This window comes from Hypomesus nipponensis, chromosome 21, assembly GCF_054491055.1.
Source record: "Hypomesus nipponensis isolate SF chromosome 21, ASM5449105v1, whole genome shotgun sequence".
Taxonomy (NCBI): Eukaryota; Metazoa; Chordata; class Actinopteri; order Osmeriformes; family Osmeridae; genus Hypomesus; species Hypomesus nipponensis.
Window position 1 is genome coordinate 7149904 of NC_140381.1, and position 26703 is coordinate 7176606.

A 26703-nucleotide genomic window follows, 5' to 3' on the forward strand; every position below is an offset into this window, starting at 1 on the left:
GTAGGCTGAACCAATCAGATTTCGTTTTTAAACAAAGAGGAGGATCTTATTTTGATTCAGCCACCCTGCGCGCTCCATTTATATCCGAGGTCAAAGTCAGAATAATGATGCGTAGCTGATTAGAAAGAGCATGTTTATGTGTATGAAAATTGAATGCACATTTAGTTGGTCATACTTAGTTGCATACTAATGTAGTATATTGCCTAATAAATCTACTATTTAATAGAATACTTACAATACCAGTTCATATGTTTCTTGTTAAAGGATTTGGGTACATTTTGTAGAATAAACACAATTGACTTGTCTTTTCATTTATAAATTAGCCATGTGATCATATTCTGTAGTCAAGGTTTTACTCTGGATATTTTTTCCAGTAAATACCAAAGTCAATTATTTACAAACATTAACTGACTAAACTATGACAGACCAGTGGGAGATCACTTTGCATGGAGAGCCTTTTGACAAAAACGTCTCGTCACAGAAACAGCAAGTTACGTACATTAGAGAATTATTGGACGGCCACCCGTACGCCTGTGGACAGTGTATGAAGGTGTCCCATAGTTCGTGAACAGTCTCTGAGGGGGGGAACTCAGCCAGTTCGTCACCCCTCCTCCCCCTCAGCTCTTGAGCACCTTCTCCTTCAGCAGGTCCAGGATAACCTGCCTCTCTTGGCTCTCCAGCTCGAACCTCCGCTCCCTCTCCTTCCTGTCGGCGCCCAGGCGCTCGCGCTCCAGGGCGATCTTGCTCCGCTGCACCTCCAGCTCCTCCCTCCTCAGGGACAGCTCCTCCTCCCGCAGGCGTTGCTCCGCCTCGTAGCGCTTCTCCAGGAAGCTGAGGATCTCGGAGTAGGTCTGGCAGCAGCACTGGCAGGGCCGCTTGGCCATGGGGGCGGAGGAGAGGTCCGCCAGCTCGGCCAGCTCCTCCTGCTCCTCCTCGGGCTCCGGGGTGGCGGGGCCGGCAGCGAGGGAGGAGGGGGGAGGGCCGTGGTGGAGATCTGTGGGGACGAGAAGTGACATCGATTTAGGACGTACTTTTGTTTCCGGGGGTTTGAGCTCATATGACGATGATTCGACGCATGTTTCTGTGCTTGTTTATCCTTAATAGGACTGTTGTATTGTTGTGAAAATGTGCATTTACTTTATTTATTGAAGGGTGTATGAGGTATTGAGGGGTCAAGTTAGGTTATTTCATGTTATGATACTGTATTACTCTACATTAGGGCTGTACAACCATATTCCCGGAGATTTCATCCTGTAGGTTCAAATTTCAACCCAAATCCAACACCTCTGATAGTATTAGCTGGCAAGCTGAATCATCTTTTGTTACGACTGGGATTGGTGTGAAAGGGGGTAGCTCTACAGGGGCAGACTAGGCCTGGCATGATACTCGGACATGGCTGAAGTTCTCATTTCTCACCAGGGGGTGGCACTGCTTGCATAGAGATGATGTTGGGTTTGTCCTGCTCAGGTGCAGACAGCTCATCCAGGGCTCTCTTCCTCAGTTCCTCCTCCTGGTACTTGGTGCTCTCCCCACTGGCTAGGAGACCCTTCTCTGCCTCCAGCTCCAGCACCTCGTGCAGCAGGTCCTCCTTCTGGGCATACAGTCTGTCTGTACCAAATCTGTCCACAAAAACATGCACATGCGTTTGACGTCTTACATAAATTAAAACGGATTATTGAACTCCTTTAAAGTGTAACCTACCCTCCTTGTATAGACGGCATTGGCATTGCATATCATGCTGGACCTAATGTCATATTGACCTCATATATACCCAACACATGCCCAACTCTATACTCTGATTGTTTTATGTTTGTTTTGTCACCTGCGCAGGCTGGGGAAGTCCTGTTTCTTGTAGTAGTCCAGTAGCAGCATGGTCCTTTCCCTGCACCTCCTGGCATCCACCTCAAAGTTCTCATCCTGCAGGGCGGTGGTGATGATCTCCCCGACGCGGGCCCAGATACGACCAGACTCCTTGGAACAGAAGGGGTTCTGCGCGATCACCTCGCGGAGGAGGAGGATGTCGTGGCGGGCGGAAAAACGCACCTGTCGCTTGCGGGGGGTGGTGGACGGGCCGGCCAGGGAGAAACCTAGAGAGGGAGGGGAGAGAGTGGGAGGTTGTGATGGGTGGAGTGATGACGGTTGAATAATGAAGTGAGAATGATTGAGTGGTGAGAGAGAGATAATGATTACATCAAAATGAGCACAGGCAAGTTAATGGTTGTTACTTGTATTGAAACTTGGAGGTGGGAAAGAATTGTGATAAGGTTGTACAGTGATTCCAGAGCTCATTTGTAAGCTTGTTACATTGTCATTGATGCTTCAATATTATGGAAACTATGCTAATCATCATTATTATGAAGGTAATTCAACAAATCCACTCTTTTTAGGCTACATAGGCTAGATGTAGTCCAATGTATACTGTGATTTGGTTATTACACCTGCGTTAGAGATGAAGCCCCTCTCTATGGTGACGTAGCTCTCGAATCGCTTTGCCATTCAGACGAGCACAAGTATTTGCTGCTAGGCTACCCGCCGACAAGCCCCGCAGATGACGAAAACAAAGAATTGCCTACATGTTGCATTGTTTATATACGCTTCACTCTACAGGAAACTACACAATAGCACATATCAAAACGAGAGCTACGGTATCAAACCCTGTTTATGGATTTAAAAAAAAAACAAATAACACGTCAGACGTAGCGGTTTTGCTCACTCTCACCACCGTTGTTCGGCATCTCCACTACACGTTCCATATCGCCATAATTTCCGGTATCAGCTGATACACACAGAATGTTGAGGTCACTGTACACGTCCACTCACCAGTACAGGTTTCATGCTGACGTGTAACTCAACTTCTCGGGAAATCTGGCAAAACTGGCGATCCAATCGTTACGCAGGACACGGAAATGTCCACAAGATGTCGGCAGAAGCTTGCAAACGCAAAGACGGAATTAATGCACATTCACCGTCTCGTATAAAGCGGAAGTGTCACTGAAAATTCAAAGTAGTTTTAAATAGGTTTTAATTCACATGGTTACTTCCTAACAGTAACCATAACTTTGTCTCTTTCGGCCTCGCACACACACACACACACACACACACACACAGACACACACACACTAATGGACCCCACGCTGTGCCTCCACCCACCACCCACACCTTCTGTCCTTTCTCGTTGAACTCGACATTGAACTCAGACAGGCCTACTTTGGTGTGTTAAACACACCATCATTCATGGTTATGAAATAATCAGCCTAATGGCCGACTCTTCTCCCCCTAAGACCAGGGTACACAACTACACCCACTCGTCAAGACCGAGAGCTGGAGTTTTTCAGATGCTTGACCTATTTGACAAGTCAGTTGAAGCAGACATGCAATTATGAACATGATCAAATGCTAGGGTGCACACAAATGAAACGGGTCTTCAGGCACAAGACAAGGACCTGGTGTGGAGGAGGTTTACCCTGTCTCCATTCAAAGGTCTTTCAGAATAATATGGTTTTAATATGGCTTATCAACATCTTCTTGATTAATAAGAAGATGTTGATAAGCCATATTAGATGTCCAGTCTTTCTTAATCGTACAGTATGTTGCTAGTTATTAGTTATAAATTGGAATATTAAAATGATATACTGCCTCATGCACTTGCAGATCACTTGCAGATGAATGTATTGAGGTTTTGTTAAAGCTTTATGTCACATATTTATTGGTTATTGATTGTGATTGACAGATGTGAACCATGTGAGTTGTGTTTTTTGTGGAACGTTGACGAGCATCAAAGTGGCACACCACTAGGCATTGTGTCTTTGGAACTGTCATCTTTGAAACGCCTTACTCAACAGCGCACATTCTCAATAGCACCCCCCGTAGCATAATAGACCTGTCACACACACACATACACACACACACACACACACCAAATCCCAGTCCTTTTGTCTGGACCGAGTTCCATCAACTGTCCCCTCTCTCAACGGTGCGCCCGCGAGCAAATGTCAAAAGTGTTTTTTTTCAATGTCCCCAGTCCTGATTGGAAGCAGATAAGCGTTTGACCTCATCAACAGCGAATGTTTCTATCATCACAGCGTTCTGTGTTTGTCGGTATCGGAGCGCTCGCTCGTGACATTTGCTCGATGAATGTTTCAAGAGGGTTTCAATAAGTCATACAGTAGGCGACATCCATAACAATTTGAAACCAGTGGAGCCACCCATCTTTTATAGATATTTCGTTTTTCTTACAAATGATTAGCCCTCTGTCTTGGTCTCTTTTCCCCCTCTGTCTGTCTATCCCTCTCTACTTATCTCTCTCTCTCTCTCTCTCTCTCTCTCTCTCTCTCTCTCTCTCTCTCTCTCTCTCTCTCTCTCTCTCTCTCTCTCTCTCTCTCTCTCTCTCTCTCTCTCCCCTATCCCTCTCCTTACCTGTCAGGATGTCAGCTCCTCTCTCCTGAGAGACAACCCCTGGAGAGACCTATTGTTTACCTGTCACATCGTATACAGGCTTCCTCACTAGACAGCACAAGCATCCTCTACTGCAACAGACACTCAAACACTCACAACAAACTTTGCCTACACACGTTGGAGAAATTAAACGATTTTCTGCTTGGGTAAGTCCCAACCAGTATTACGATTATTAGAATTGTATCATATTAGTTATTGTTGGATTAATTATACTTTTATAGTGCAAATACTCAAACGAATGTGTTTACTTGACAGTGATTTGTCAAGGTCAGTGTTGTGTGGATGCTTACCTAATGGGCCCCAGTTCATTGTGTTTTTTTACTGACTTCATGTAAAAATGGACTCACAGGCCTTCACGCTCCAGAGAGACTTTGCCATAGATTACCTGTGTCTGGAGTTACTGCTCACTCCTTTCAGTTTATTGACAAAGAAATGTTTTTAAATCCAGAACAATGTCACACCAGTAATGGAGGAAAAAAAAAAAATCTTTCACAGTTTCCAATTTACAAACACACACACAACACACACACAACACACACACAACACACACAAGCATCCACCGTCATACACACTTCTCATCTGTCTGCCTTGTCGTCTCACGGACTGTCACAGTCGCACCAGTTCAATCGTGACAGTGGCAAAGAGTGCGTCTGCATGTGAGTGTGTTTGTGTTTGAGTGCGCGTGCTGCATATGTGTGCGTGCGCGCTGGTGACAATTAGTGAGAGGGAGGGGAAGGAGAGAGAGAGAGAGAGAGAGAGAGAGAGAGAGGAGGGATCCTAGGTTCTCTTTTTCTCTTCCTCCCCCTTTCTCTCTCTATTTCTCTCCACCCCCCTCTGCGCTTCTCTCCACCCCTCTCTCTCTCCCACTCCCTCTCTCATTCCATCAGGTTCTCACAACCACAGAAGTTCAGAGAGAAGGCATCTCACCGCACCACGGAGAGACTGACAGGGAGAGCGCATCACTGGAAGAGGGGACCAAACACAGAAGGAGCGTAACAGTGGAGGAGACGTTTTGGGGACAGTGGGAGGAGAACCCGCGCGGAGGGAAAGGAGAGAGAGCGAGGAGAGAGGGTGAGAGAGAGAGAGGGTGAGAGAGAGAGGGTGAGAGAGAGAGAGCGGTGGTTTGTGGTGGCTGTGGGTGGTGGGGGGTGGGCTGCGCCGTCAGCTTCCCGCCGTCCTTTCTGTGTACCCCCCCTCTCCCCCACTCCCTCCCACCCCACTCCACCCCCCTCCCCCCCCCCCCCCCCACCACCACCACCACCTCCTCTCCCGGACCCCTACAGTTTCTCCCCGCCAACTTCCGCCGTGGGGGCTCAGCTCTCCGTCTCCCTCCCCCCTCCCTCGCTCCCTACCTCCCTCGCTCGCTGCTGGCCGCCTCCGAGCTGCTGCAGCAACGCAGGCGGACCGCCGCTGCCGCGCCGCAGATGGAGCCGCCGCCGCCGCCGAGAGAGCCGGGGGAGACGGAGCACGGGGAGCGTCCGGAGCGGGTGGAGCCGCTGTCGGACGCCGAGAGGGAGATCATCCAGGGCACCTGGGGACGGGTCTACGAGAACTGCGAGGATGTGGGAGTCACGGTCCTCGTCAGGTAGGCTTTGGAACGGGCTCCCCACCCCACCCCCTCCCTCCCTCCCTCCTGGAACATACATTTGCTTACGACCGTGTGGAAGTTTGTGACTAGGGGTTCAGAGGAGGAATGGCGGAGAGTGGACAGGTTTGAAGTAGACTCTCCGTCAGGCACTCATTTAGCCGGATGCTTGTTGTTTCTGTGTCTGTGTAACAGGGAGGCAGTTTCTAACACATTCCCTTTTGGAGACGGCTTAACGGTTGGAGTTTGTTGTTGACAGTTGAGCAGTCAATCAAGTCTGGAAAGAATAGTCGTTTCATCCATTAGTAAAGGCTTAGCAGTAACTCAATACCATCTTATGGCATTGCAGGGATATTCTTGCTTTGTCTGCCAATTTAATTTGTTTAATAATCGTTCTTGAACCAGTTTTCGATCAATGACCTGTCAAAATGTCAAGGATAATAGGACATGTTGACGTTCACATGACTCTCTCCACTAATCCCTAAGCAGTTACTTGTGTGACCACTCCCCTTCCAAGTCATTATACCTGTCACCAAATGAATGAAACTTCTAATCCCTCAAAATATGTTTAAATATGTTTCCTAGAAGGAAATATGTTTCCCACAGGTCAATTCAGGAGACTTCATTGGTACTGTCACAAAAAAAAGAAACCTCATCATTTGTGTTTGTTGTGATGTCTTCCTTGTCTTTGCTCTCCTACATCGTCTCCTTGTTCCAAAATGGAAAGCCCCCAAGGGCTCATTAAAATGGACAGCGTGCCGTCGCCAGGGCAACTGGCGTGAACGGCACGATCCGTTTTTGGGGTTGAGGTGACAAACAGTCTCTTAGTCCCTTAGAGAGCACTTAAAGGGCAGAGAGCATTCAGTATGTGTGTGTGTGTGTGTGTATGTGTGCGTGTGCATGTGTGTGTATGCACGTGTACGAGAGAAACAAGCTTTTGGATTCATGTCCGTCTCGACATCGACCTATCTGTCACGATCCACTCTGTCCTCCATTTCTTTTTCGACTCCTCTTGCGTCTCTCCATCCCGAGCTCATCCATATTCTGTCTTCTGTCTCTTTGCCAACCCCCTCCTATTCCTCCGTCTCTTGGTGTCTCTCTCTCTCTATGTCTCTCTCTCTCTATGTCTCTCTCTCTCTGTGTCTCTCTCTCTGTGTCTCTCTCTTTGTCTCTCTCTCTCTCTCTCTCTCTCTCTCTCTCTCTCTGTCTCTCTCTGTCTCTCTCTCGGTGTCTCTCTCTCTCTCTCTCTCTCTCTCTCTCTCTCTCTCTCTCTCTCTGTCTCTCTCTCCGTCTCTCTCTCTCTCTCTCTCTCTCTCTCTCTCTCTCTCTGTGTCTCTCTCGGCCCCTTAACAACAGGAGAGGCTCCCATGGGCTAGTCTGGCATGCCTTGTCTTGAAAGCTTCTTCTAACCATAACCCCAAAAGCATTAAGCCACCACAGAGGTTAACAAAGGAAAACGGTGACTGTATGGCCAGGTCACCAGACCACAGGAGATTCCAAAAGCTAGACTGAATAGTGCAGTGTTGGCTAGATAGTTAGTCAAAGTCCCGCGTGGGAAATGAACAGTTTCTGATCCCAAAGGGTTCTGTACAAATGCATATTTGCTCTTATGTCCTTCTGCTCGGGTGGTCGGAAAGAATAGACGACGAAAATCGCCTGAGCTGATGTCGCCAATGCGTACAAATGCAATTGCACCAATGAGGAGACCCCCTTCTGGCGCTCCCTGTTACATGCAGTGTGGCAGCTTTGTGATGTCACCGAAACGCCATGCATTCGTGGATCGATCCAAAGGGAGTCATCACCAACCTGTGGGCTGTGTGGTTTCCTGTTGAAATACAATTCACCAGATACAGTCATTTTTCAGCTGACCTGAGGAACATCTGATTGTATTAAAGCTCTGTCATAGATTTGGTTGAGTTCCCATCACTAATAAGAGTTACTGGGTTCAATATGGAAGCATAAAAGTTCTATGTAAGACCCCTACAAAGTTCTATGTAGAGGGTGCCAGACGCAAATGGCTCCATAGTATTTCTATATTCTGAGAGTGTATTCTAGTGTCATTTAGGCCAGCTGTATAATTGGCTCCTGGTGAGGTGTTATTATGTCATGGTCAGGTCACTTTCTCAGAACCTCCTAGAATATCATTAGAGCAGAGACAGAATCTTCCACTAACCCTAACACCAGGCAAGTGGTCTCTGCACTCAAAAAGCAAACACCTCCTTAAAAAGAACCACACAAGAGGAATCAGCTTGTAATTAAACCAGTAAAGCTTATGGTGCGGCTTTGATGAGTTCGTTTAAATTCAGTGTCAGTTCGGGGTAGGGAGTGTGAGGAACGTCTCAGACACTACTGACACCCCGCTTGTCTCAGCCACTAGACATAGCGTTGTCAGAACATCGTGTTTCCGTTGTGAGGGTCTCCGGTCAAATTCCCAAACGCCAAATGTTTCACAGGACGTTTGTTTTATTGAAGTTCTTTATAGATAAAAGCTAAAACACTATAAAAGAAGGTATTTCCCATTTCCTGCATGTCCCTTGCCCGGAACATGTGTTCAATTAGAACCGCACCAGAGAGTACAGAACATTGGTTGTTGAGTACTGGCAGATACAACAAGAAAGAAGTCTCTTGTTTCTGAATTCTAAGAGAAAGCGTCCTGTTCTCCTCGCAAAGAGCTGCGGCTACTTTCATGTTTATCTCCCGGACCAGGAACAATGGCTGTCTTCGCTAGTTGTTCCGTTCAAAGAGAGAACGCAGCGACAGCTGGGAAAGCTTCGCTTGGACAGCTACAGGCTAGGGAGCGCCTATGTGGCTAGCGTAGCATGTCACTGGATCTGGGGGACACGGGTGTAGTGTAGCGGTGGTGCCAGAGGCCAAACCTAACCAACGGAATAAACTAAACCGTGTTCCTCCATATCCAGCCTGCCACACTCGCGTTAGAGCACTTATACAGTCAAATTGGGTCAGGCGAGTGTGTGGGCGCAATGAGAGTGTGCGTTCCCTTGCGTGTGCGCGTGTGACTGCTTCCAGTGCGATGTGTGGAGTCTGCTTTATTCATGAGAATAGCCTGTGATTTGTCACCCTGCTTTGCTCCAAACATACCACTCTCTTTAAACGACCAGTGAAAGCAGTCTTGTGACTTCAGTGCTGAGCAGCACTGTCTAATTTAAGTGCTCGTACGGTTCAGCGGGGACTTACATGACCGCGGCCCCGAATCAAAACTAAGAGTTTTCCTAGAATCCCATACGATTCCCATTCTTCTTGTTTACATCTCCAAACAGAGGTCACAGGATGGTCCTTTACTGCACAGACTTAAAATAACTCTCAGTGTAAACAACAGTTGGAGTTCAAACAAGCGAAATGACGTCAAAAACAGCAGTCTCTGTGGTCTTTGTGTGAAGTCCATTAACCCCAAACCTCGACTTTCCTTATGAAGTTTCCGACATAGGTCATAGACGTTCTTCCTACATTTTACGGCATGTATGGACTTGAATATTGCCTGTTTTCAATAACGAAACACCCTAGGAGAGGCCTCCCTCATACCCATTTACATTTAGTCACTAAGCAGACGCTCTTATCCAGAGCGACTTACAGTAAGTACGCAAGGCAAGTAGGGTGAAGTGCCTTGCCCAAGGACACAACGTCATATTGCGCAGCCAGGAATCGAACCGTCAACCTTCTGATTAATAACCTAATCTAACCAACTGCTCAGCCATCTGACCCCCATCTGACACATGAGGACATGTAAACACGCATGCAGAATTTGCGAGAGGAACATATACCTCCATCTGTTCAGCTGCTCCAGTCCCCAGCACCTGCCTCTAATTACACTCGAAAAGACTTGACGATCCTAACAACCCTCGCCTCATCAGCAGCCCTTCTCCGCTCTCCGCCTGCCAATCATTCCACGTTGCCACGGCGCCGCAGGCAGACTCCTTCTGGAGCAGACGTGGCGAGTAAGAGAACGTAAACACTTCAGTCGTAGACCCAATTACCTTGATGGTGAGGCGCTCGATGCCACAAGTCTAATTGCAACTCCAGGCACATTTAGGATTTCCAAAAGCTTAACTTTGGGGATGTTTTCTTTAAATCACTGATTGCAGTGAGTGATGCCTTGAAGAATTTGACAGAGAATGACTTTGTCTCAACGGAGCATTGGTTCCATGAGTAGATTATTATTTAATCATGCTTGAATGGCTTGGTCAAATGTTATGAAGCGTGTGCGTTTCCCATTAAGACGGCTTTCAGTTACTTAATCAGGAGAGTTTAATGGGTTTTGTCGAGCCTATTAGCTGCCATAATATATCATCATCTATCGTCAGGGTTCTGTAATGACATCATTTCACCAAAGACGCAAAGTGATACCATCTGAGATTGTTGTGAGGATACAGTATGGACTAAGAAGTGGTCTTAGTGCTTTTAGATACAATGTCATTTTAAAAGATTGAGTGCAAATCAGTTTTTTTGCTGGAATTTGTTGGTGAAGCCTTCGGCCTCTTTTCTTCTTATCCAAAACGCTCACACCAGCAGAGATCATCAAAAGCAGCCTGTTTGAACCCCTTCATCATGATGCGTAATGTCACTTTTAGTTTTTATTTTATTATTATTTTTTATTTTTTTACTTGTCGCATTCTGTGTTCTTCTTCTGTAACTATGTGTTTTTATGTTGCTGCCTGTCTTGGCCAGGTCTCATTTGAAAAATAGATGGGACCTCATCTAAAAAAAAAAAATCTCAATGGGACCTTTCCTGGTTAAATATAGGTTAAATAAAAATACAAATGCCGGGATGCTTCAAAGCAGGACCGTCAAGGTCCACAAAATACGGTGCCCAAGCACCTTCGTGGACTATTTCCCCTCAATCACGTTCTTCGTTTCAGCCGCTACACTCGCTATTCCACCATCTCTTCCTCTCTTTGCTTGCAGGTTTTTTGTGAACTTCCCCTCGGCCAAGCAGTACTTCAGCCAGTTCCAGGACATGGATGACCCGGAGGAGATGGAGCGCAGCGCCCAGCTGAGGCTCCATGGTCGCCGGGTGATGAACGCCATCAACACGGTGGTGGAGAACCTCCACGACCCTGAGAAGGTGTCCTCCGTCCTGGCCCTGGTGGGCAAGGCCCATGCCCTCAAACACAAGGTGGAGCCCATGTACTTCAAGGTAAGGAGTTTGGATGTACTCTTGAGTTTGATAGGGCTTATTTTCCTGTTAGTTCCACTGTGCTTCTTCACTCTCACGAGGCAGAATGAAAAACAGTAAAGGGAGTAATTACTATCCACCCCCTACTTTTTCGCAGCCATTATCTTTCGCTTTTTCGCTTTTCATCAATCTCTTCCCTGTCTCTCTCCATCATCTAATTTCCATTTATATGATCTCTTCTTCCTCTCTCTCTCTCTCTCTCTCTCTCTCTCTCTCTCTCTCTCTCTCTCTCTCTCTCTCTCTCTCTCTCTCTCCCTCTCTCTCCCTTTCTCTCCCTCTCTCTCTCTCTCTCTCTCTTTCCTCTCCATCTCCCAGATCCTGAGCGGCGTGATACTGGAGGTGTTGTCGGAGGACTTCCCAGAATCCTTCACTGCCGAGGTGCAAACGGTGTGGGCCAAGCTCATGAGGGCCGTGTACTGGCACGTGACAGGCGCCTACACGGAGGTGGGCTGGGTCCAGCTTTCCAGCTCTGCCGTCTGAGGAGAGGGCGGGGGGGGCCGGGGGGCCGGGGGAGCTTGTGGGGCGGAGGACCGTGCGGGGACGAGTTCCATTGTTTCGACCCTGTAATTCCTTTGGGTTAGAATGCCTGGAGGGAGCGGGAGTGCGAGGGAGAACGGTGGTTTCCAAGGGGGGACAAGGAGATGTGACTTAGAATCTCTTAATGTGTTCGCTACTGTATCCCAACTTTTTTGGGAGGGGACACTTTTCCCTCCCTCTCTCTCTCTCTCTCTCTGTCTCTGTCTCTCTGTCTCTCTCTCTCTCTCTCTCTCTCTCTCTCTCTCTCTCTGTCTCTCTCTCTGTCTCTCTCTCTCTCTACCCCTCTCTCTCTACCTTTCTCTCTCTCTCTCTCTCTACTGTGTGTGTACTGTGTGTACTACTCTAGAGATGTTGTCTGTATAGTTGTACAGTGGGTAAGCATATGTATACCTATGCCCTCATTCAAGACCCATTTTAGTTGCATTGAGATGGGCTGTTAAAAGGGACTTTAGTTTCCATTTTAGGCACTTGTTGCTTGCTGAAATTCCAGCACTTGGTGTTGAACCCAGCTCTATCAGTTATTTTAATCCAATCATAAGCACCCTTCACGTATACAAGGAAATCTAAAAGTTATCTTTACAAAGCGCATTGGTGATTGAATGAAATAGAAAGCTTAACAAACAATGCATATTTTTGCCGTGCACACACACCAAATCAAATAAACGCTGTCTCGGGCAAACACATACTCACACTCACCATAAGAAGTCCCTAATGCTAATATTTACATGGCTGTCAGTTGGTTTACATCCTGAGAGCCCCATAATAGACACATGCATTAAAACCTCCATTAAGGGTTTCAAAAAGCTCCAGGGATCTCAGGAAAGACATCAGTTCTTTGAAGTCGTGTCGGCACATCCCTCACCTCGTAACCTCTCGGGGGGGGGGGGGGGGGGCGGGGTGAGAAATCCACAACAACCATCGTGGGCTCAGTTAGAACGCTGCACCACAACAGACCGTTTTTGTTGTGGTTGCACTGACTAGCCTCGTTAGCATTTAGATTGACTTGCACCATCCAAGGTCACCTGGTCTCGTCCCAGTCTGCACCCAGACTATCCCCTGGACACTCTACAAATCTATTTAAGAAGGCTCTCGGATCAAATCTCCTGTCGGTGTCTGTGCTGGTTGGCGTGCTGTAACTCCCTTCTGGTCTCTCGTAGTATCCTCATTTAGCATTAATGAGGCGCTAATGAGGCTCCTCGCTTCCTCATCCGACTATCTGTCACACAACCCTCACCGCTCCATACTTTATACTGGCCGAACACCAACAGCAAAGGCCTGACACGCACGGCTAATGTGCTGCCCGCCTTTCTTCATTTGAAGAGAACTACTTGTAGGCCTATTTGGTCAAGGGTGTCATTTATAAATAGGGGTTCCCAAATCCTGGTCCTCGGGCCTCCCTGCCCTGCATGTTTTAGATGTTTCCCTGCTCTAACACACCTGATTCAAATGACTGGTCGCTAGCAGGTTTCTGCATAAGTAGATAACGACCCATTCATTTGAATCAGGTGTGTTGGAGCAGGGAAACATCTAAAACATGCAGGGCAGGGAGGCCTGAGGACCAGGATTGGGAACCACTGATTTACACTATACCGTAGCTGAATCGGGATTAACGGAGTACAGTTGCGTAGGAAATTAGATAGTTTAGTACGACTTTAGCCCAATCACTTTAGAGGAGAGCAATGACCTGCACTACCACTTGAATCTGTGAATTATTAATAATCATCGCTCCCCCGACACGTTCAGGCCCAACCTTTGACGTCAACAACACATTTGGATTGCTTCCTTCCCTCTAAGTTCAAGCCCCCTGGTTTCATTAAGTAGCTGGCTGAAGAGGAATATTTGAGTTGGGCAGAGCTCCTTCTGACAGGATGTTTATTAAACATGCGCGCGGTGCAGCGTGTCACCCATAACTCTACAAAATGGCATCGTACTGTTTTCGCTTCCCCCTCAGTTGCGGGCTCCTCCTCCCTGACAGTTGAGTTTCCCTCCGTTGACAGATGTCTCCATCAGAGAGCTTTTCCCACCTGCCAGCGTATTTACACACACTGACACGCAATACACACATGCACATGCACCTATACTGTGCATGTGCACACACGGAAGAATGCACGGACACGCACATGCACCACACAGACCAAACACACACACACACACACATTCGAGTCACTCTACTGTATGCAATGGCTATAAGTCATAGTTCTACAGGATAGAAATGTCAACATTGTTTCTGAAAAAAACTTCTTCTGAAAACGTCTCACATTGCGCACGCATTTAACGCTTTCGGCAAATAAGGGCATCTTAACATACTGTGCGTGTCTAGTTATGTCAGTTGTGAAATGTTTTGTCCGTTTTAAAGTTTGAACTTTATATTTTTCTAAATATATTAACAGATGATTAAGTGTATATGTATTTGTTTACTGTATATTGATTAGTATTATATACTGTAATTGTTTTCTGGGTGGCAGTCCAAATGAAGATGCTTTGGTATGTATGCACAGTCTATTACAGACCTGTACCTCTGCAGGTTTGGTAAGTCCATGAATAAAGTCACCTACCACCTTGTCTCAAAATGTCTGGACTATTTTCCCCGATACATCAAGGACACAGGAGATGTTCACATTAGTTATTGACAGTTACTTCTACCCGTGCCTCAAGCTACTGTAGAAGAGTTGAATAATGTCTCGGATGGACGACATCATGGCTTTTTAAATTCCATTTCTTGTCGGGGTTCCCCCTGGGCCAAACAGACAGCAATAACATTACGCAAGAGTCCCCTCCCTGCAGGCGCACCGTGCGCATGCTCTTTCCCACTGTTACAGACCCTCTGATAATTAAATAACGGTATATAAATGTTCCTAATCAATGATTAATGACTGCCTGTTCGCTGTTTGAAGCTTGGAGCGACGCTCTGTATCAGAGGCACCAGTGGGAGATTCATACTGAGAGGAAGACATTTTTCAATCCCAGGCGGTAATGTATTCAAGCTCTCCAGCTGTACGCCACAGCGTGTATCCTCCGCCGACAGAAATTGTTTGATTTATTTTAGGAACGGACTGATTTCTGGCGTGTTCCGAAAGTTTCGAGACCGTCGTTGCTCTTTCTCACGTCCGTTGACGAAACACTGGGCTCAAAGTGAAAAAAGGGCTGATTGGCTAAACAGGTGATCTGTCTACCACCCTCTGTCGCACCTGCTAGCAGGGGGGAGGGGGGACTGGGGGGCGGGGGGGCACACTGTTGCTTCCCCGACCTCTCTGTGTGGTTGGCAGGACACTGACGTGTCACCATGGCGACACGGTCTCTTGTCACCAGAAACTGTCTTTCCAGGGAGGGCTTGTGGCAGTCTCCCAAGATGCACACACGCACGCACACACCAAACCCAGAAGAGATACAGGAAGCCAGATCAACTGGCTGAGGCACCGTGAAGGAAGTAAACTGCTCATCCTAAAGTTCACCGTCTCGTAAAAAAAACGAAAACATCATCAAACTATAAATCACACACACATTCAAATAGCCCTACACAAATGCATACACGCCTGCACGCACGTATGCACACACAAACACACACACAAACACACACACACTGAGTCAGCAGTTCCAAGGCTGTTGGGATTATGGAATGGTCTAATTATAGTTGCAAGGACAGGAAAAGCACCTGGTTGCAGATCTATAAGACATCACCTCTGTGGCTTCATAACCTTATTATGACAGCTGGTGCTGCTTCGGGACACGAGACCCCATGGCTTTGCTGTCTGTCATCTAGGCCGAGGTAGGAGTGGTGATTATCCAGTCGTAACAGAACTATAACTTAAGGGTTCAAAGTAAAAGTGAAGCCATCTCGCTGGTCAGAATAGTGTCATGTCATGAGTTCTGTCCAGTTATATTACTGTTCTCAAGCGGGGTGTGATGTGCAAATATACAAATACACTGGGTTTCATATCCTCAAACTTGGTCTCATGATGTCACTGAATGTATCTGTCTTTTAGGGGACAAAGTCGGTACATAAGGTGGCCATGCAGGTCAATACTAATAAAAGCTCGAATAGCAACCTAAATATCCTGCAGGCTTTCAAACGGACATGGCTATACCACCTGAAAAAACTGAGGAATTTTGTAATTAGACGAGAAAAGCCACTGAAGAGATGCGTATCCACGCTGGTACGGCACTTGACATTCCTGACGGCGCTCCAGTGAATCCGGAACCATCCTCCCGTCCACGCTCCGGAGCGCTTTCGACAGGGCGGGCTCTGAGAAGGGGGGGGGGCCTGAGCTCAACAGCGTGGAGGGAATTTAATCTCTCCGGTCGGAATGGCATGAGAATGCCCCCCCCCCCCCCCGGCCCCTTGCCGAGGACGTGTTGTCATCCTGCCCTGGCTCATGGCGCGACGGGAGAGTGGCGTTTGTGGAGGCGGCAGGTTCCATGGGTACAGACAAGAGACACGTCGGGCCCTTGTCTTTTCGTGCTCCTCCATTGTAAATGGACGCTTCGTTATGGTGTCACTGGGTATGGTGTTTCTCAGGCTTCGTTTGACAGTCGTTACGGAACAGGAGCTCTGCCCTCGCTCACTAACAACCGTTGTTTTGGGGGGGGTTTGGGGTTGTTGTTTTTTTCCCAGTGAAACAGTTACACGTGGATACAAGGATTAATGAGGTCTGGTGGAACACGGATGGGAGGAGGTGTTGGTGGTGAGGAAAAGGGTGGGGAGGGTTATGCAGAAAATGCACACACATCACAAGGTGGCTTATGTGTGTATCACGATGTCCCTGACCTCAATAACATGGCCCTGTGATCCCGTCTAATCCCCCCCCCCAGCTAATCCACACCGGACTTCTCTGCAAGGCGCAGGGAAAGGGAGAGACACAGGCGAACAACGCTAAACGCTAAACGCTAAAGGCTAGGCTAACTCTGTCCCTCCAGACCGCCCCCATGGGCTGTTCATGCTGACCTCCCGGGCCTCCAGGGTGCAGGGTGGGCCTGGTGGACCATGTGCACCACAATCATGGTCCTCACGACCCTGGCCATCATACTGCGGAGACGCTTCTCCAACCGAGTCAAGCCGTGAGTACCGCCGCCAGACTGCCTCGTGAGATAAACTGAGTCCTCCACTGTCACTATTGTGTGGATTTCAGAGGTCTGACCTTTGTGTGGGAGAACTCCTCCAACTCAAGCTGTAGAGCAGAGTTCTGTCGGCTGAGGCAATTGTATTTTCATATTTGGGGTGATTAACGACTTGTGTCTTGTGTGAAGTTTTTTGGGGGATTGAATCAAAATCGAGCTCTCGGAGAACTAATCTGGACTTAAATTATTATTTGTGCAGCAAATTGAATCAACAAACCAGCTCCTTCACATCTATTGACCACTCCATGCTCCCTTCTGTGTCATGCGGAAAATTCTGGCACTTTGTATGCGCCAGAGATTGTTTCAAAGAAATCCCAGCCCCTCGGGCAGTTGGTGAGCTCGTTACACCTCTGTGACTGTCAGCATCTGGGAGATGAAGCTGCTAAGGGGTGCGGAAACCCCCCCGAGGGCTGGAGGTTGTATTGATTCAAGGTGATTTCGTACTGAGACGCGAGCTTGATTTCTGCCAAGTGTGTTGTTGTGTTCCTCCCGTCGTTCCCTCCTGACAGCTCTCTTGAAGGGCACTTCGTAGAAAACCCCCACGGCGCTCGCCAGAAGCGCCCTGTAAATTTTAATCTTAAAAGCTGCGGTTGTCCATTTAAATCAAGGTGGGAGGGAAAATAAAAGAGAAGTTCACACTGGAATCTTCTTTCCCCTCCTCCTCTGTCAGAGCATAGACCGAGTAGCTGAGATAGAGATAAAAAACAACATAGAGTGAGAGATGTGGTTGTAGAGAGATGATTATCTAAGGTATGCAAAAACACATAGATGATAGATGGTAGACTGAAATCTCGGATAAGAAGCCAAATACCATCCTGTTCCTGTCCCGTCTACGCCCCAGTGAAGTGAACCCAAACAGAATTGAAGGTGAAAAACAACGCGTTGGCCAGGCTCCGATAACATCTCACTGCATCAGAGTGGTTTCAGGCATCACTATGGAGTTTATGAAATACATCGCTAAGTAGCTCCTTAAAGTCATCTAAGTAGGAAACATTGAGTCTTCGCTACTTTTCGGTTCCTTGAAGTTTCACAGTACATTGGCTCGATGAAACATGTCCTCTGTGGACGGCTTGGGAAGTTGTACCGGCACGCCAAAGTGTATCAAGCTTAAACACAGCATCAACTGTCACTTTGTGTTTACAGTGTTTACAGTGTCATTTCCTCGTGGGAGGACATATCACCGTTGACATCACTTCCTTGGGTTCTGGACACTGTGCGGATGGTGCCCAGATACTGGACAGCTTTTGGTCATGAAACCTGAACTGACAATTGCTCATTCGCAATAGGTGAACTGTCCTGAGAGGGGGGAGCCTGTGGAGTAGCTCACAGCCTGGGAATTGCGTCGGCTTGTGCGATTAGTTTGGGTATTTTCATACCACTCCCTGTGGGACAGTGTCCAGAGTTCCAATGTTTACCCCTGAAGCTGATGGAATCCTGCAAATGTGATGGCTTGTTTGAAATACACATACACACACACAGACATACATGTGTACACACACAGATTACTGTGCACACTTACACACTAATCCGAATGCATACACGCACAAACAGTCACACACACACACACAAAACATTACCATAAACAGTCAGTCCTAATACACCTTAACACTCTTGGCTGGTGCATAGATGGGACACTCGATGAATAATTGCCTCCCATATCCCACATGGATTGCATTACAGACAAAACCTCTGTCTGTTTAAATTGCATCTCACCGCTACCAAACAGCCCAGAAAAGATGACACATCACTTTGCATTGAACCGAACTAAGCAGGCTTAATGTTGGAGTGGATGAAACGAGAAACCCCCTCAACGAGCAAAATCAAACCAAAACAGAGAAGAAGATCCTCCTCCTCAAAGCTTTCCTCGTGTCTCCGAATCTGGCAGGAAGTCCCTGTCGCTGAGTCACAGAGGGGAATGATGATGGCCCCTGCCAGAAAGCGAGCAGCCACTGCGCTGGCACTTCCACTCCCCCACAGCCCACCACACAAACGTGGAGGTTTCCATCACACTGTCCCGTGCTAATGAGATTTGACACCTGTCCACCCACTCATCCATTGTCCTCTCTCCTCTCCTGTACTCCTCTCTCTTTCTCTCTACTCCTCTCTCTCTCCTCTCCTGTACTCCTCTCTCTTTCTCTCTACTCCTCTCTCTCCTCTCCTGTACTCCTCTCTCTTTCTCTCTACTCCTCTCTCTCTCCTCCCCTGTACTCCTCTCTCTTTCTCTCTACTCCTCTCTCTCTCCTCTCCTGTACTCCTCTCTCTTTCTCTCTACTCCTCTCTCTCTCCTCCCCTGTACTCCTCTCTCTTTCTCTCTACTCCTCTCTCTCTCCTCCCCTGTACTCCTCTCTCTTTCTCTCTACTCCTCTCTCTCTCCTCCCCTGTACTCCTCTCTCTTTCTCTCTACTCCTCTCTCTCTCCTCTCCTGTACTCCTCTCTCTTTCTCTCTACTCCTCTCTCTCTCCTCCCCTGTACTCCTCTCTCTTTCTCTCTACTCCTCTCTCTCTCCTCTCCTGTACTCCTCTCTCTTTCTCTCTACTCCTCTCTCTCCTCTCCTGTACTCCTCTCTCTTTCTCTCTACTCCTCTCTCTCTCCTCCCCTGTACTCCTCTCTCTTTCTCTCTACTCCTCTCTCTCTCCTCTCCTGTACTCCTCTCTCTTTCTCTCTACTCCTCTCTCTCTCCTCCCCTGTACTCCTCTCTCTTTCTCTCTACTCCTCTCTCTCTCCTCCCCTGTACTCCTCTCTCTTTCTCTCTACTCCTCTCTCTCTCCTCCCCTGTACTCCTCTCTCTTTCTCTCTACTCCTCTCTCTCTCCTCTCCTGTACTCCTCTCTCTTTCTCTCTACTCCTCTCTCTCTCCTCCCCTGTACTCCTCTCTCTTTCTCTCTACTCCTCTCTCTCCTCTCCTGTACTCCTCTCTCTTTCTCTCTACTCCTCTCTCTCTCCTCCCCTGTACTCCTCTCTCTTTCTCTCTACTCCTCTCTCTCTCCTCCCCTGTACTCCTCTCTCTTTCTCTCTACTCCTCTCTCTCTCCTCTCCTGTACTCCTCTCTCTTTCTCTCTACTCCTCTCTCTCTCCTCCCCTGTACTCCTCTCTCTTTCTCTCTACTCCTCTCTCTCTCCTCCCCTGTACTCCTCTCTCTTTCTCTCTACTCCTCTCTCTCTCCTCCCCTGTACTCCTCTCTCTTTCTCTCTACTCCTCTCTCTCTCCTCTCCTGTACTCCTCTCTCTTTCTCTCTACTCCTCTCTCTCTCCTCCCCTGTACTCCTCTCTCTTTCTCTCTACTCCTCTCTCTCTCCTCCCCTGTACTCCTCTCTCTTTCTCTCTACTCCTCTCTCTCTCCTCTCCTGTACTCCTCTCTCTTTCTCTCTACTCCTCTCTCTCTCCTCTCCTGTACTCCTCTCTCTTTCTCTCTACTCCTCTCTCTCTCCTCTCCTGTACTCCTCTCTCTTTCTCTCTACTCCTCTCTCTCTCCTCCCCTGTACTCCTCTCTCTTTCTCTCTACTCCTCTCTCTCCTCTCCTGTACTCCTCTCTCTTTCTCTCTACTCCTCTCTCTCTCCTCCCCTGTACTCCTCTCTCTTTCTCTCTACTCCTCTCTCTCCTCTCCTGTACTCCTCTCTCTTTCTCTCTACTCCTCTCTCTCTCCTCCCCTGTACTCCTCTCTCTTTCTCTCTACTCCTCTCTCTCTCCTCTCCTGTACTCCTCTCTCTTTCTCTCTACTCCTCTCTCTCTCCTCTCCTGTACTCCTCTCTCTTTCTCTCTACTCCTCTCTCTCCTCTCCTGTACTCCTCTCTCTTTCTCTCTACTCCTCTCTCTCTCCTCCCCTGTACTCCTCTCTCTTTCTCTCTACTCCTCTCTCTCTCCTCCCCTGTACTCCTCTCTCTTTCTCTCTACTCCTCTCTCTCTCCTCCCCTGTACTCCTCTCTCTTTCTCTCTACTCCTCTCTCTCTCCTCCCCTGTACTCCTCTCTCTTTCTCTCTACTCCTCTCTCTCTCCTCTCCTGTACTCCTCTCTCTTTCTCTCTACTCCTCTCTCTCTCCTCTCCTGTACTCCTCTCTCTTTCTCTCTACTCCTCTCTCTCTCCTCCCCTGTACTCCTCTCTCTTTCTCTCTACTCCTCTCTCTCTCCTCTCCTGTACTCCTCTCTCTTTCTCTCTACTCCTCTCTCTCTCCTCCCCTGTACTCCTCTCTCTTTCTCTCTACTCCTCTCTCTCTCCTCTCCTGTACTCCTCTCTCTTTCTCTCTACTCCTCTCTCTCTCCTCTCCTGTACTCCTCTCTCTTTCTCTCTACTCCTCTCTCTCCTCTCCTGTACTCCTCTCTCTTTCTCTCTACTCCTCTCTCCTCTCCTTTGCTCTCCTCTCCCATCTTCATCTCTTCTCTCTCTCCTTTCACATCCTCACATCTCTCTCTATTTTCTCCTCCCCTTACCTCTCCTCTCCGATTCTCTGCTCTCTCTCTCTCCAATTGTCTCCTATACTCATCTCTCCTCTCTCCTCTCCTATCCACATCTCTTCTTTCCTATCCTCACCTCTCTCTCCTTTCCTATCTCCTCTCTTATCCTCATCTCTCTCTCTCTCTCTCTCTCTCTCTCTCCCCTCTCTCTCTCTCTCCCTCAGCCTCCCTGATGAGCTTGGGGAGAAAGAGATGGCGTACATGCCGAGGGACCCTCCGCCCCTGCAGAAGTGAAGCCTCCCGCGTAGCCAGGTGTCAGCTTTGGGTACATCAGCCTGGTAATGTATGCAGTGCGTGGATATTATAGTCCTCAGTCTGGTGTCCGTGCGACCTTTGAACTTGTCTGGCACGGGGAGTTTGTAGAAAGTGCAGTTTGTTGTGTTTGCAGAGGGTTTGGTTTACTAAAGAGGGGATTATACTTGGAGTTGCGTGCAGTTGAACACCTGAGCAGAGCTAAGTTTGATTACTGTTACCACATTAGCCTCTCGACACTTAAAGAAGATTTCAAGAACACAGTTTGGAGCGACAAGACAAAACAACCCCCATTTGGTTCCAATCCAACCAATTTATGCAAATGCTGTGGATGCTCTCTCTCTCTTCCTTGTACCCCTCTTGTTTCCATGGTACCTCCATCGGTGTCTCCAATGATGGATGCTCATCACTAAACTATTCTTAGTTCTCAATTAGGAGAGGTGCACCTAATTCCTAATAGTATCCAATCAGAGATGGAGAGAGTAAAAAAAACTGGGAGAGTAAAAAAAAACGGATTACCAATGACATGGGCTCCAGGTTTTAAATATCCCTCAGACAGCTCAGCCAAAAGAAGCGACTGTCAACTTTAGCTCCATGTTGGCTTTCAGAACGCTTTAGCATGACACGGCTAACACATGTAATAAATAGGAACGCCCTGAGCGTTTCCCTGGAGAGCTACCATCCTGTAGGGTTTACCTCATACTGTCAGGTGTAGATTCACACACCAGGAAAAGCCTTTTATCCCGATGCAAAGATATTGACACCTGATGTTTTATTTGCCAACTAAACTGCCATTAAATCCAAACTCTGTCAATCATTTATTTAAACCACTTCTTCTTTGAGAAGATCAATAAGCCAACAAATTGTGTTTTAATCCCTTTCTAACCTGGGCATATTAGACTAGACTGTAATGGCAATTTTGCTTGTTTCTACACATCATTTCACCCCCCAGATCGACAGGCAGCTGCATACGAGCCAGACAAGGGGGGGGTGACCAGGGTGGGTAAAGAGAAAGAGAACAGGTGAGGGGTTCCATTATCCCATTGTGATATCTTGTCTGATTATCAACAGTACTCTACATTCCTTTTTATTCAACCCCACACATTTCAGGCCCGCTTCTTTTGTCCAATGCCCTTGTGCCAACGGGCAATCATCCCTATTCAAAGGCGGCGCGACAAAAGCAAATGGACTCGATCGGGCTTCACCATCTGGGATTATGTCTTTTGTCAGCTTTTTTTCCTGGAGGGAGATAAATAGAAAGGCGTCTGTGTAGTCTGTGTAGAGAGGCCAATTATTCTCACAATCCATGGGAGGGTTGGAGCACAAAGGAAGACGTACGGCATGGTGAATGTGGCAGAAAGGGCTAACACAGTCCACAGCCATGGCTAATGCACGTGGACAGGGTGCATTGAGGAAACACCTCACTGCAGAAGCCCAAAACACACTACCCCAAGTCAGGCACCGTCCTGCTAGTATCAGTCTCTGGATTCAAATTACAACAAGGAAAACCATTTCAGCCACCTGAACGAGAGGAGGTGTGGCCTTAACGGTAACAGTGATACGCTCCCTCAGGGATGGTTCTCATTAACCCCCAGACCTGGGAATAAGAGCAAACCCTCAGGAGAAAGACCTAGAATAACCCAGAAGAGAGGCTCAACCATGCCGGGAGGCAGCGAGAGTAGGGTGGCGGACCCTCGTCTACCCGAGCACTGGAGAGACGTCGGGGCATGGAGCATAGAGAGAAGGCAGAGCCACAGAGTAAGCACCGCCCTCTCTGTTTTAGCTGTCGTGGTCCTCCATCTGTCTTCCTGGCAATCCAGCCCATACTAAGTCGTTCAGAGGGTCTATTGATTGACCTGCAGGATCCATGGGGATTCATAAAATGACCTGAACTGGCTACCCTGGATTCAGAGATTTTCAACAACGATTAGTTCATATGCACCATACTGTGCGTTTTCACAAAAAGGTTCAAACGTTGTGTTTGAATGCGCTCATGTATTCGAATCAACCTCCTCTTTGCATTTACGGCACTGCATGTCTGAGGACTTTGCCAATGGTCTTGTCTCTGCCTCGTGCGGGCACAAATAGGTTAAGCAAAGTAAGCGAATTGCGTGTGCAGCGAGGGGACTCGTGAGTTGCGCCTCGTATAGGCGCCCCATCTGTTGGGTCACAAGTACGGAGGGTGAGTGGTTACTGGGGAGAAATTGAGCAGGCTGCTGAATGTTTTATGGCAAGGCTAGTGAGAAAAGTGCCATCGCTGCAAAACTAGGTTCAGTGTGAAAACGTGGGCATGGGGCCGTTCTGCTCTGCAACGTCGAAATCATAAATGATTGATGTATTTGCGTGTCACCTGCCTTTCTTCCCGTCTGTCTGATTCCTCTCTCTGCCCCCCCCCCCTCTCTCTTTTTTTTCTGCAGATGTGGGTCCTGGATGTAGAGAACCTTCTCAGTTCGATGGCCAGGCAACTGGTGAGTCAGTCCGAGCCCTTGTGTGCTTTGGGGATTTAGAGTGCCGAGCCAGAGAATAGCATATCTGTTGTGGTCTGATGCTGAATTCTGGGATACCTTTCAAAAGGGCGCTCTTCGACTGTAGCTATTTTCTGTGCGTGAAAACGTTGACTCCTGTGTATGCTGATGAAAACGTTTGGCCATGTGGCTGAGGTGATAAGATAAGCCTCAAAACACAGGAGCAGCCACAACATTTTTGAAAAGAAAATGTTGTTGTTTTCTTATTGTTTTTACTCATTGTCATCCTGCTGATTTGTCCTGGTATTCATATCAGAGACAACTTAGCTTATAAAACATTTCCTTTTTCTTTTTCAGAGTGCCTCTCTGGAAAAATATCCCCGGCAAGAGCTTGCGAATAGCACAAATCCCTCTCCCTCTTCATCCTTCCCTCTTCCCCCTTCAAGGCCCAGGAAAGTTGACCCCCTGTTGTCAAGCCCCATCAGACCGGCAGCTCTAGATCGACCTTCAGACTGAAGGACTGCCTGTGGATCACACAAGTTAAAACGGACACTCCGGACAGATCAGCCTGTATCATCTCTTGATTTGGAATGTTTCTTAACATAATGGACGGTGTTATACATGATAAACCTATCTAGATGGCCGCCCTGACCATAGAAATATCACCACAGGTGATAATGCCCAAAGCCAAGTTCTTAAATTACAACATTGGCCCCGTCTCCCCATGTGCTGAAATGCAGAGGGAGGCATGGCCATGGATAACCTTGTCAGACACAAGGCATGCAAGGTGGAACAAATGTAACTAAATCGTTCATAGCTGGGTGTGTCCTCCTCCTTGATAAAGAGTTGTTTTCGACATTCAGGAGAGGTGTGATCATGTTTAGACACTAATGTACTAAGACTTTCTAAGAAATAAAGAACGATAAGTTAAACAGAAAAAATAAGTTCACACCCTTCATTGGGTTGAGTGTTTCTACTTGATCCCTTCCCTGACATAATAAAGAACTGGTTTGAGTCCTTGATTCTTTATTTGAAAGGTTGCATTTCATTCGACATTTACAATGACTCCAAAACAGCTTGTTCAAAGATGGACACAGTATACCACACAGTATACCACACAGTATACCACACAGTATACCACACAGTATACCACACAGTATACCACACAGTATACACTGACTTCATGTATTTTTTAAATTCAAGGCTATTTGACTGGCTCTTTGTTCAGTTACGGCCTGGGTTGTCCATCTTTTGGCACCCGCAAATGCAATACAATCACCATGCTTCCTCCCTGATAGAATACATTATTGAATCGCAGTGGATGTTGTTTTCACTTTGCCCTTGTTGTCTAGGAGATTTCACTGTGTACATGTTTTCCATCTGAAAAACCACTAAACTCATTGCAATGTTGGGAATCGAGTCGGATCAGACTCAATCTATTAAAAAGTCAATTATCAGGAATATGTCGTTCCCTGTCTGCGACGGACGACAGCAACTCCCCGACCGCCACACAACGCCTGCGGCAGCCAAGAAAAAGAATGCGCCTAATGTGTAGCCAGTACATCTCCTTGCCAACCGTACACTCTAATCCAAACTCTGTAATCAAGAGGATGGGGAACGTGAACATCAGCGGACGGTGGTGCGGGTGCGTCCGTATGGTATCTCGCCACTGCGCTGACGAGCCCGAGAGTCTCAAATTACGGGGCTGAAAGCGTTGCCATTGTGCGTCGAGTGAAGCCGGGGCACACGGGTAATGAGCGTGGCCTTCCTGCGCTCTCCGGCAGACCTGGAGAGTTAATCTAATCATGGGGAAAGATGGAGCACAGAGCGCCAACGCTCTCTGCTCTGTAATAGGCTTCGGAGAACCAGGGACAGATAGACGGATGCTAATAGAGCCTTGTGTAGCAAAACACACACACTTTTGATGCCCCAATCACTGGAGGCTGTTTCAGGTCACGTAGCTTAATGATCGCTCTGCTGGGACACACCAACACACAACAGACACAGGGAGCTGGGTAGACGGGTGGAGAGGCAGAGGAACTGAGATGAATTGGTGGACAATTTGGGATTTATTGTTATTTTATTGTTCTGTTTTGCAAGGACAGCTCACAGTTAGCTACATCAGTAGTTGTCCCTGGGCAGGTAGACAATCGCATAAAGGCCCATACAAAGAGTGTTCTGTCGGTCACAATTACAGGATCCACAATGAAAAAGAGGGCACAATCATATGAAGATACAAGTGTGACTCTGATCATTGGATGAAATGACAGGCTACAAGCCCAACAGATCATATTCAAGCCATTTCTTCTGTTGCCATTTCACACCCTTCACCCCCCTACCTCCAAATCCCCCTCCCTCTCTCCTAGATCCTACAGAGGGATTAGGCTCTTGTGATAACCCAGCTCCACAGGTAATCCACACAGAAGCGTGTTTATCAACAGCCTCCCCTCTGTTGGCCTTCGATGCTAATAAGATGCTCCCAAGGCAATTAGCACGCACCAATTCTGGAGAGAGCCTCTCCAAACCACTCAGCCAGCCTGTACTCCACAGGTCATAAGGTCAAAGGGCAGGTGTCAGGGACTTGTGTTGATGAGAGGACGGTTTGATAGCACAGGCTTCCCTCCAGTCTGCATTCTGTGTTTTGTCCTTGCTTGT

General features: G+C 47.7%; 2 protein-coding genes and 1 long non-coding RNA gene across 6 annotated transcripts; 2 read left to right on the forward strand and 1 right to left on the reverse strand.

Moving 5' to 3' along the window:
- Positions 1–134: 134 nt before the first annotated feature.
- LOC146237684 (uncharacterized) lies at positions 135–2816 on the reverse strand. Of its 4 annotated transcripts, none has more exons than XM_084684978.1 (4): positions 2720–2816; positions 1823–2087; positions 1417–1619; positions 135–994 (listed from the first exon to the last, which is right to left on the reverse strand). In XM_084684978.1, the coding sequence occupies exons 1-4, from the start codon at positions 2751–2753 to the stop codon at positions 618–620; spliced, it is 879 nt and encodes a 292-aa protein (XP_084541104.1). In that variant the 5' UTR covers positions 2754–2816; the 3' UTR covers positions 135–617. The 4 variants fall into 4 exon arrangements, with proteins under 4 accessions (XP_084541104.1, XP_084541102.1, XP_084541103.1 ...); XM_084684976.1 differs by having other exon boundaries at positions 2439–2763; XM_084684977.1 differs by having other exon boundaries at positions 2714–2762.
- A 3048-nt stretch (positions 2817–5864) lies between these two features.
- On the forward strand, positions 5865–11711 carry cygb2 (cytoglobin 2). The gene is made up of 3 exons (XM_084684979.1): positions 5865–6040; positions 10961–11192; positions 11547–11711. Exons 1-3 carry the CDS (start codon positions 5880–5882, stop codon positions 11709–11711), a joined length of 558 nt encoding a protein of 185 aa, XP_084541105.1. The 5' UTR covers positions 5865–5879.
- Positions 11712–23206: 11495 nt separating this feature from the next.
- LOC146237686 (uncharacterized) lies at positions 23207–25036 on the forward strand. Its single transcript, XR_014740661.1, has 3 exons — positions 23207–23341; positions 24001–24051; positions 24406–25036. It is a non-coding gene; the product is annotated as an uncharacterized LOC146237686 (long non-coding RNA).
- The last annotated feature ends 1667 nt before the right edge of the window (positions 25037–26703 follow it).